Source organism: Arachis ipaensis, chromosome B03, assembly GCF_000816755.2.
Source record: "Arachis ipaensis cultivar K30076 chromosome B03, Araip1.1, whole genome shotgun sequence".
Lineage (NCBI taxonomy): Eukaryota > Viridiplantae > Streptophyta > Magnoliopsida > Fabales > Fabaceae > Arachis > Arachis ipaensis.
Genome location: NC_029787.2, coordinates 91826645 through 91838190, shown reverse-complemented (window position 1 = coordinate 91838190; position 11546 = coordinate 91826645). Strand labels below are relative to the sequence as shown.

The 11546-nt window shown below is 37.6% G+C and overlaps 1 protein-coding gene across 1 annotated transcript; it reads left to right on the top strand.

Moving 5' to 3' along the window:
* LOC107630697 (dynamin-related protein 5A) lies at positions 2306-7050 on the top strand. Its single transcript, XM_016333902.2, has 16 exons — positions 2306-2648; positions 2742-2805; positions 2894-3001; positions 3114-3215; positions 3364-3414; positions 3501-3562; positions 3904-3994; positions 4095-4159; positions 4537-4731; positions 4843-4962; positions 5157-5227; positions 5367-5592; positions 5931-5981; positions 6113-6341; positions 6464-6603; positions 6709-7050. The coding sequence occupies exons 1-16, from the start codon at positions 2520-2522 to the stop codon at positions 6835-6837; spliced, it is 1833 nt and encodes a 610-aa protein (XP_016189388.1). The 5' UTR covers positions 2306-2519; the 3' UTR covers positions 6838-7050.

Sequence of the window (11546 nt, the reverse complement as noted above, 5' to 3'; positions counted from 1 at the left end):
TTCAGGTAACCCCCGGAACAGGCGGGATGGACCTCTGATTGAATCCGCCGCGGCTGAGAGTTTCTCGATGTTCCTTCCCTATAAGGGGCATGTGTTCTCTCTCAAGATGGAGGTAGTGCTAGCGTGAAGTCATCGTGGTAGGGCTCTGTCTCTAACTCATATGCCGTGTGATCGTTTTTGTATTGATTGTCCGCTATTATCAAGGATTGAGCTCCAGGTCCCTGGCAACGGCGCCAATATTCTGAGGATTACCTAAAACGGTGATTTGGGCCTAAACGTGAGGTCTAGACTCCTTCTGAGGCAGAAATCGACCTGTTCTGGTGCCGAGATGCCATCGTCCGAGTTCCTCGTGAGGAGGTGGGGGATGGGGGATGGTACCTGCAAGAGACTCCGATGCTTAAATAAGGAAGAGTTTTGAGCAGGTTTTAAGTATATTAGAACGTTAGTATACCTGAGGGTTGTCAGTAGGGGTGAGCACGGGTCGGTTTGATTCGGGTTCAAGGTAAAATTAGAACCGAATCAATTAAAATGTAATTGGTTTGGTTTGGTTCGGATTTGTATTTTTTTGTGTATGTACCCGAACCAAACCAAACCGATTAAGAACGGATTGGTTCGGTTCGGATAATTGGGTTCCCGATGACTTTGAGATTCATAAAAAAATCCAAATTTTTATCTTAAAAATTCAGCAAGTACAATAAACATGTAACATCAATAGAAATAATCCAAACATGTTAAATACCAAATACATTAAAAACTAAACACATTAAAATCCAAACATATTAAACACTAAATACATTAAAATCCAAACATATTAAATACCAAACATATTAGAAGCTAAATACAAAAGTGTAATAGAAATATATATTTTTTATTTAATTAATATATGATCGGGTTCACGGGTTGGTTCAAATTCCGCACCTCCAGAACTGATACCCGAACCAATCACTAGAAATAGCCATCGGTTTGGTTCGGATTGGACCCAATTACCCGTTGATTCCAGAACCAATTTAATTGGTTTGGTTTGGGTTCAGACGGGTAATCGAGTATCTGCTACCTGTGCTCACCCCTAGTTGTCAGTGTATTTATAGTAAAAAGATAACCACTTTTTTGAGTAGATCCACTTTTATTGCTGGATAGCCATTCTCTTTTATTTTGGGAGTTTGTTGTCTATCTTTTAGGAGAAATAGAGATAGCATGAGACATTTAAAAAGGCATATACTTATTTAAATAAGTAGAACTGATTCCTCTTTTTATATCTGACCTCCTTAAAAAGGTTGGGTGAATAGAAAAGTCCATATTTAAGAGACTTTTATTCTTATTAGGCTTGATTGCATTTGAATCAGGATATGAACATATACCATTAAATAAAAATAGATTATATTTAAAAATAAAAATTAAACTTATGCAATAAATAATAGGATTGCAATTGGTTTACCGTTCATAATTAAAACCTCCAAAACGGACCATTAACGCTAGGAGTCCCATGGTAAATCGTGGTATTAACCATGGTTTTTCAGCTGCTGTTTTCCTTAATATAAATCGTTGTATTTAATTATGCATTAGGTTCTCTATTTTCAAACCCATAAAACGCAAATGTACCTCATGATTTATGCTCATCTTCAGACTACATAAATTGTTGTTTTTATCTATGATTTATCCCTAAATCTAAAACTTGTATAAAAACCACGATTATATAAATTGAGAAGACAAAATAGTAAAAAATTGTTTTAAGACAATCTAATAATTATAGAACGTAAATAATTTAAATAAGTAAATTACCTAAAATATCTGACATATCCATTCCAAAACACAAAAAGGAATGAAATCCAGTTTAACACCAAGCAACAAGAGCATCTGTTGCACTTGATTTCTCATCCGTTGCTGGTACTACTTCTATAATAACCCTGTGTCCCTGTCATCATCATCAATGATAAAACATGTAACGGTCATAAAAAGTGCATGCACAAAGCTAGTAGTCTAGTACTGCTCTCATTAAAAAGTAGAGTTAGAAAGTAACTAACACCAAATTAATTTGAAATTTCTTTAACCTTGTAATAACGGGATACTCACAATTTGTGATATTCACTTCATATATTAAATAATCTGAAATCAATTTAAATCAAATAGACGAATTCTTTGACCTTTAAAAAGAAAATTACCTCTGTTTTTATCTGTAAGCCAATTAGAAATAGGCTGCCGTAAGTTAACAAAAGAAAATAAAAATAAAAAAGGGGAGAAAACAATGCAACGAATATCTAGCGGTGGGGTTGAGTTACAGTGACCAAAGCAGTAAATGAGGTTTTAAAAAAGGGTTGGGTTGGGTTGCTTCCTTTTCAAAACAAATTCCAATTTTCCATAGACTCAGCACCAACACGAAAACGCGCTCTTCTCCCTTTACCTTCTTCGATAGCACAAACAACCTTCCGACCGGAACATCTCCGATCTGCCAGATCGGAGAAGCTACATCCGATCCCGATCCACCGAATCCTTATTCCGAAGCTCAACCGATCCGAACATAAATGGAGAGCTTGATCTCATTGGTGAACAAAATCCAGAGAGCTTGCACCGCCTTGGGTGACCACGGCGAAGCCAGTGCTCTCCCTACTCTATGGGACTCCCTCCCCGCTATCGCCGTCGTCGGTGGCCAGGTCTCACTTCCGATTCCTCTCTTACTCTTTCGATCTGTACCTTATTCACTCTGGTTCTTATACTCTTAATGTTGGCTCGTCTTCCTCTTTCAGAGCTCTGGAAAGTCCTCAGTATTGGAGAGCGTTGTCGGCAAGGACTTCCTACCTCGTGGATCAGGTCATTCTCGTTTTATTTCTGTTAGATTTTTATTATTCTATTACTATCGTTGAGTATTGTGAATTGATGCGTGGAAATTTTTGTGCAGGGATTGTTACGCGGCGACCTCTTGTGTTGCAGCTTCACAAAATTGACGAGGGAAGCAGAGAGTATGCAGAGTTTCTCCACCTACCGAGGAAGAGATTCACTGATTTTGGTACTTTTACCCTTCTTGCTGCTTATATGCTTCTTCTTTTCTATCTATCTTGCTGATAAATGAATAGTAATGTGATTTGGAATTTGAATGATTGGTGATGTAATTTGTGTAGCTGCTGTGAGAAAGGAGATTCAAGATGAAACTGATAGAGAGACAGGACGAACCAAACAAATTTCTAGCGTCCCTATTCATCTTAGTATATATTCTCCTAATGGTGCGTCTTTAGGTTTCTTTTTCTTTTATTTGTTTTATTCTGTTTCATCCCACATTTCTGTTTATCTTGGGGGGAATGGATCTTGGTGGTTGTTTTTATCCAACAAAAAGAAATGTTAAACATTGGCTTATCATTTGGACCTTTGCAGTGGTTAACTTGACGCTGATTGATCTTCCTGGGCTTACTAAAGTCGCTGTAGGTAAGCAAATGATCAATGACATTTCCACTGAGTTGTTAAACTTTTATGGTGAACACGATGCTAACTAATGGTTTCTCTAAATACAGAGGGTCAACCAGATAGTATTGTGCAAGACATTGAGAACATGGTTCGCTCCTACATTGAAAAGGTAGTTCATTCACGTGCTAAATCCTCCACTCAATTGATAAATCCTCTGATAGGAAATAACATCATATAACTTTCCTTGAATTGTATGGTACAATTTATAAGATAATAGAGTATCTTCTGAAAGTTTGTTCATAATGCAAAAAATCTAACAGTATATTGTTTTGCTGCACTTAATAGTTGCTCTTTCAAACATCACAGGGGATGTGTTTTGATTGGTTTTTATTTTATTTTTTTATTATCTTATTTTGTTTAAATTTATTTCCTTTGCTGAGAAACTTTCATGTTAGCTAAGATTTTCCATGTGTGAAAATGTTGTGTGCTGAATTTGTTGTTAATTTGCAGCCGAACTGTATAATTTTGGCTATTTCTCCAGCTAATCAAGATCTTGCAACATCTGATGCAATTAAAATATCCCGCGAAGTGGATCCTACTGGTACTTTATTTTATTTTTGTAGGCTTTAATGTGCTTTGTGTTGCATGCATTCCATGTATTTTCTGTTGCTGATCTAATTCTTATTCTATTGATTTTTCAGGGGACAGGACAATTGGAGTTTTGACAAAGATTGATCTTATGGATAAGGGTACTGATGCAGTTGACGTAAGTTGAAGATATTTCAAAAGAAAAATTGAAAAAGCATTTGAAATTCTTTCATCTTTGTACGGTTATTTATCTATCAAATATGAAAGTAGACGCTTCCTTCCTGAAGGATGCTTATTATTAGGAAAGTGATTCTGAATATTTTTGAGAATATGAGCCTGATTTCAGTTCTATTTGAACTTGTTTATTATTTTGAGAGAATTGTTTGATAAATTAGTCTTGTCAAACAATGTAGAGGAAAAATTTAGAGTTCTTGTGTTAGGTGTGGAATTTCGTGTCAGTCTCAATCACTTCTCCTGAAGAATGGACAGCAGTTTCTACGAAGTTAAAAGGTTTTGATTACTGATTCAGTACTGATCTGTATTATTTTTGCACAGATTTTAGAAGGGAGAGCTTATAGGTTGAAGTTTCCTTGGATTGGTGTTGTGAATAGATCACAACAAGATATAAACAAGAATGTTGATATGATTGCTGCCAGACGTAGAGAACGTGAGTACTTTAATAGTACCCCTGAGTATAAACACCTTGCTAAGAGAATGGGTTCTGAGCACCTAGCCAAGATGCTCTCGAAGGTACAAAAATTACAATACATATCATCATTGGCCTATTCTTTTGCTTTTGTTAAATGTGATTCTTGTTATAGTGCCCCCTAATGCCTAAATCATAATGCTTTTTTATACCAGCATTTGGAGACAGTTATCAAGTCCAAAATTCCTGGCATTCAATCTCTTATTAACAAGACAATTGCTGAACTTGAAGCTGAATTGACACGTTTAGGAAAGCCTGTTGCAGCTGATGCTGGGGTATGCTTGCTCTTCATTGTTCAAGTGATTTGCCTTATCAATTCCAATATGGTTATTTTTATAGGTCCCATGCTTTGCTTTTGTTGGATTGATCTTTGGTAGCTGACTAGTTGTTATGATGACAAGATGTCATGACACTTCATTTTCCCAGAGGATGACTGATATTTTCTAATGACTGTGGCACTTGGATGCAGGGAAAGTTGTACGCAATCATGGAAATATGCCGTTCATTTGATCAAATATTTAAAGAACATCTTGATGGCGTGTATGTTTAAATCTTTTTTCTTCTTTCTATTTAATTTTTTAAATTTCATAACCTATCATTACCTGTTCGTTTTGTAGTTATCTTTGTGCTTTATTCATGTTTTTTGTACTAACTTTTATAATTTATCAATCTCATACAGGCGACCTGGAGGTGATAAAATATATAATGTCTTTGACAATCAGCTCCCTGCTGCTTTGAAAAGGTTACAGTTTGATAGGCAGCTCTCAATGGAAAATATAAGGAAACTTATCACAGAAGCTGATGGGTATCAACCTCATCTTATTGCTCCAGAACAAGGATACCGTCGACTTATTGAATCTTCTCTAATTACTATTAGGGGCCCTGCTGAGGCAGCTGTTGATGCGGTATGTATTATCATGGTAGAACATTCATACAGCAATTGGAAGTTCACTGCCAGTCATTCCAAACAAGGGGAATTTATTTGTACCCAAAACCATTTTTTTTCAGACCTTGTTTGTGAAAAGGACATGGTGAAAAAGAATACATAAGAGAATTCCTCTCATAATTCTAATTGGCAACTTAGCCTCTTGAAGAGAAAAACCATAGCCTTAACTTCAGTATTGCCCTGCGTTTGATGCATCCTGTGTTTTTGTCATAGTCGATTCATTTACCCTTTCAACTTTATTGTTTGGTTTTGTTGTTCATGCTCTTTGATGTGTTGTTTTGAATTGAATGCATCCAGGTTCATTCATTATTGAAAGACCTGGTTCACAAAGCTGTTAGTGAGACATTGGTATGTTTCAATTTTTGTTGATTTAATATTTGTTTTGTTTTCTTGCCTCTAAATTTGTGCTTGATAAGTATCATATTACTTATGATATTTGAACCCGTCCATATTCCATAAGTTGCTTGCATGACTTACAGGACTTGAAGCAATATCCTGGTCTCCGAGTTGAGGTAGGGAGTGCGGCTGTTGATTCATTAGAGAGAATGAGGGAGGAAAGCAAAAAGGCAACACTGCAGCTTGTTGACATGGAGTGTGGCTATCTGACAGTTGATTTCTTTCGGAAGCTTCCTCAAGATGTTGACAAGGGTGGCAATCCTACCCACTCAATTTTTGATCGATATAATGATTCATATCTAAGGAGAATTGGTAAGTTCTACCAAAAAATAAGAGTATCTAATTCAGTCTGTAATTCCATAATTACAACCTAGTTCGTATTATGTTGGAAATGCATATAAGTACTGACGGTGCCCATGTCTCTGTAAAAACAGGAACAACAATTTTGTCTTATGTCAATATGGTGTGTGCAAGCTTGCGGCATTCAATTCCCAAGTCTATTGTGTATTGTCAAGTGCGGGAAGCAAAACGTAGCCTACTTGATCACTTTTTCACCGAGCTAGGCAAAATGGATGTAAGATATCCATCCCTCTTTCCAATACTTTCATTTATTTACTGAACATTATGTTTTAATGTTCTTGCGTTGTTTTTCATTTGATCTTGATATATTGTTTTACAGCAAAAACGGCTGTCATCATTGCTGAATGAGGATCCTGCGATCATGGAAAGACGTGGTGCCCTTGCAAAGAGGCTCGAGTTATACCGAAGTGCACAAGCTGATATAGATGCAGTTGCTTGGTCTAAGTAGATGTTTTTATCCACTGTGTTATACGAGGCCGATATTTTCACGCTCATTCTTCATTTAGTCAAGATTATTGTTATTGTATCTAATATTTGTATTGCCATCTTTCCTAAATGCCTGACCTGAAAGAAAAGAAAATGATTTTTTTGGGCGAGATTGTTGAGTGTCTTCCCGCCCTATATCTAATCTACATAGATTCTTCACTTGTTAATTCCTGAACTTCCCAGCTTTCACTCATCTCAGTAAATAAATACAAAAGAGAGAGCATTGAGTTAACATTACATATTACATAGTCAACAACATAACATAAGAAAATAACATTTGAAACTTTTAAAAATAAAAAATTTCAAATGTAATTAAAAAAACTACGTTTATGTTACACTTGCGGTACATAGCCGGTCTCAAATCCGAATAAAGGAGGAGGGTTGTGTTAGGTCTTCGACAACCAATATAAAAATATAGTCGAATCCCCATGACATGAATCAAAGATATTATTGCGCTAAAGCTAGGTCGTTGTCCGGAAGCAACGCGCTGTATGGCTGGAGTACGGTGCCAAATGAGTAAGAACAGTTGCATCGGTGCCTGGATGTAGTGTTAAATGAGCAAGGATTTTCGCGTTTTCGTGAACGGATGATGGTAAATAAGTTAGTTCACAAAGTAAAAGGTAAAGGTCAGAGCGACAGAAGGTTGAGATTTAGGATATGGAACATAGGCACTCTAATAGGAAAGTACATGGAGGTGGTGGACACCATGACAAGGAAGAAGATTAACATTATGTGCCTACAAGAAACAAAATGGGTTGGTGCGAAGGCTAGGGAGTTGGATACTTCTGTTTTCAAACTTTAGTATACAAGAAAGGTGAAGAATAGGAATGGGTTTGGAATTATCGTGAATAAGCAGTGGAAGAAGGATGTAGTAGATGTTAAGAGGGTGGGAGATCGGATCATCTCTATCAAACTTGTGGTGGAGGGAAGTGCTTTCCATGTGATTAGCGCCTATACACCGCAAGTGGGTTTGGACGACCAACACAAGATAAGGTTTTGGGAGGATCTAGAGAGTTTGGTTCAATACATACCTTCGGGAGATAAGATTTTCTTATGAGGAGATTTAAATGGCCATGTTGGGAGAGAAGTGACTGGGTATGGGAGTATTCACGGAGGCCATGGTTTCGGAGTGATCAATACCGAGGGTCAAACTATTTTGGACTTTTCCTCAACTTTTGATCTTCTCATCGCAAATACATGCTTTAAAAAGAGAGACGAACATCTTATAACTTATAAGAGTGGCATGACAAGCTCTCAAATCGACGACTTCTTGTTGAGGAGAGTCGACCGGAAATTTTGCATTAATTGTAAAATTATCTTGGGAGAGAGTTTGACAACACAACATAGGGTGCTCGTCATGGATTTTCGCATTAAACAAAAGTTGAGGAAAAGACATCATACGAAGAACCCAAAGACGAGGTGGTGGCGGATGAAAGGTGAGGAACAAAGAAGCTTCCTAAGACGGGTAGGAGAAGAGGCAAAGTGGGATGGGAATGGAAGCACGGAAGAGATGTGTAGGGAGATGGCAGAAGTTATTAGAAGAACAGCAAAAGAAAGCTTTGGTGAATCTAAAGGAATAGGACCAAGAGACAAGGAGTCCTGGTGGTGGAATGCGAGTGTACAAGAAAAGATAAAGATAAAAAGAGAGTGCTTTAAAGAGTGGTCTTTATGCCGCAACGCAGATAATTGGAAAAAATGTAAGACAGCTAAGTAAGAGACAAAAGTGGCTGTAAGTGAAGCAAGAACAAGAGCATATGAGGGTCTCTACCAGTCTTTGGGCACGAAAGAAAGAGAAAAAGGTATATATAGAATCGCAAAGAGCCGTGAAAGAAGAACGAGCGATTTGGATCAGGTCAAGTGCATAAAGGATAAGGATGGAGAGGTGTTGGTTCAAGATGAGAAGATTAATGAAAGGTGGAAGAGCTACTTCTACGAGTTATTTAATGAGGGACAGAAGACTCTCCCGAGCCTTGGTCGGTTATGCAAAGGCTCGGTTATGCACAAGGGAAGAAGATCAAAACTTTGACTACTATCGAAGGATTCGAGACTTCGAGGTAAAAGAGGATCTAAAGCAAATGAAAAATGGCAAGGCAGTAGGACCTGATAATATCCCGATTGAGGTTTGGAAGGGCCTTGGAGAAAAAGGCATTAACTGGTTAACCAAGATTTTTAATGAGATTTTAAGGTCAAAGAAGATTCCTGATGAGTGGAGAAAGAGCACCTTGGTACCTATCTACAAGAATAAGGGGGATATACAAAGTTGCAGAAACTATAGAGGGATCAAGCTCATGAGTCATACCATGAAGTTATGGAAAAGGGTGATAGAATGGAGGTTGAGAAAAGAGACACAAGTAATAGAGAACCAATTTGGATTTATGTCAGGCAGATCTACCACTGAAACGATATACCTATTAAGAAGGATAATAGAGAGGTATCGTAGTAATAAAAGGGATCTACATATGGTGTTTATTGATTTGGAAAAAGCGTATGATAGGGTGCCGAGAGAGGTCTTATGGAAGGTTTTAGAAAAGAGGAGAATAAGGATCGCATATATTCGTGCAATTAAATACATATATGATGGGGCAACAACTAGTGTGAAGACTCAAGGTGGTGTGACAGAGGAATTTTCTATTGGTAGGATTACACCAGGGATCATCCTTAAGTCCATACCTTTTCACATTAGTCTTGGAAGTACTCACAGAGCACATCCAAGAGCCTGTGCCATGGTGCATGCTTTTTGCCGATGATATTGTCCTTATGGGAGAGTCAAGGGAAGACCTAAATAAGAAGTTGGACTTATGGAGAGAAGCTCTAGAAGTGTATGGTCTACGCATAAGCCGTAGCAAGACAGAATATATGGAATATAAGTTTATTCTGAGAAGGGAAAACCCTAATATAGAGATGAAGATTGGAGAAAATATCCTACGAAAAGTTAAAAGTTTTAAGTATCTTGGGTGCATCATACAGGATAATGGAGAAATTGAACAGGATATAAATCATAGAATCCAAGCAGGTTGGTCAAAATGGCGGAGTGCACCTAGTTTTATATGCGACAAAAAAGTGCCTTTAAAACTTAAAGGTAAATTCTATTGCACCGCTATAAGATCGGCTATGCTTTATGGTACGGAGTGTTGGGCGGCCAAAGGGGAGCACGAACATAAGCTGAGTGTGGCAGAGATGAAGATGTTGAGATGGATGAGTGGTCATACGCGATTGGATAAAATAAGGAATGAAGATATAAGGGATAGAGTTGGAGCAGCACCCATTGTGGTAAAGATGGTTGAATCGCGTCTCAGGTGGTTTGGACATGTGAGAAGAAGACCGATAGAACACCCAGTCAGGAGGGTGGATGAGATAGAAGATGGACAAAGGGCGAAAGGCAGAGGAAGACCTAAGAAGACCATCCATGAGGTGGTTAAACGAGATCTACATGTAAATGGTCTCTCTGTAGACATGATACATGACAGAGCACAATGGCGTCGTTTGATTCATGTAGCCGACCCCACCTAGTGGGGCAAGGCTTTGTTGTTGTTGTTTGTAAATGTAATTAAAAAAATTCAAAATCCAAATTTAGTAAAAGTTTATCTTAATGGATTTTATATTGGATTTGTTTGGGAATCTACTATAATGTTGCTTGAAATTGATTATTAGTGTTAGTAAACATTAATTACAAAAATGGAAGTGTAAAAATCTTTATGGAAACGGTTTCATATGTTTCCATTTTTTTTAAACAAACGAGTTCAACACAATAAAGTAGAGCGACAGAAATAAAGGACTCAGACAACAAAGCAACAAAAGCATCGTAAACACAATCCCAAATGTTACTTTCGGCATTGCCATCAACAACAAAAGGGATCCGCACTATTCCACTCTCTATAATTGGTCAAAGATTTGTGAACACCTCTTGTACACTGGCCTCTTTGTTATTAAATATCCGCCTGTTCCTCTCAAGCCATACATTCCACATAACTGCAAAAAAACCTATGAGCCACTAGTTTTGCTCCTCTTTCTTGCTAATGACGCCTATCCAACTCTCGAAGTGCTCTTTCAGTGAACCCGGAACAGACCACAGCCTCCCAAATTCAGAAAGCTATTTACACCACACCTGCCAAGTAAACTCACAACCAAGAAACAAGTGGTAAATATGTTCAACATCTTTTTTACATAGAACACACATGTTATCACCGTGGCTCATAATGCCCAGTCTATGCAATCTTTCTTTTGTATTTACTCTTCCTATCAAAGCAAACCAGATAAATAACTCAACTTGTGGTGGAACCAAACCTTTCCATATGGTTCTAGTAAAACTGTAGCGGTAATATCCTCCGGAATCGTTTCTATGACTGCAACACCTGCACAAAAGAGTTAGTTGAAAAAATGCCTTCCTTGTCAAACTTCTATACAACTCTATCTTGATTATCACGTGCTATTTTAAGTACGATTTTGGTCTCTAAGGTATAGGCCGAAATTTTTTTTTGTCCCCAACCTTTTTTTGCATACAAAATCAACTCTAAGGTTTAACTTAGTTTTAAAATCGTCCTTACCTTAGAGACCAAAAACATACGAAGGTGGCAGCAGAAGCAGAGGCAGAGATGGATCGTGGACAACTTCTTTTTCTTTTTCCTTTCCCCCTTATTCTTCTTCCCTTCCCCTTCGCAGGAGCAGAAATAC

What these genes read in the sequence shown, in the direction of transcription:
- LOC107630697 (XM_016333902.2), top strand. Translation starts at nt 2,520, where the DNA reads ATGGAGAGCTTGATCTCATTGGTGAACAAAATCCAGAGAGCTTGCACC. An exon ending in TCGCCGTCGTCGGTGGCCAG is followed by an intron (nt 2,649 to 2,741) that starts GTCTCACTTCCG and finishes TTCCTCTTTCAG; the next exon opens with AGCTCTGGAAAGTCCTCAGT. An exon ending in AGGGTACTGATGCAGTTGAC is followed by an intron (nt 4,160 to 4,536) that starts GTAAGTTGAAGA and finishes ATTTTTGCACAG; the next exon opens with ATTTTAGAAGGGAGAGCTTA.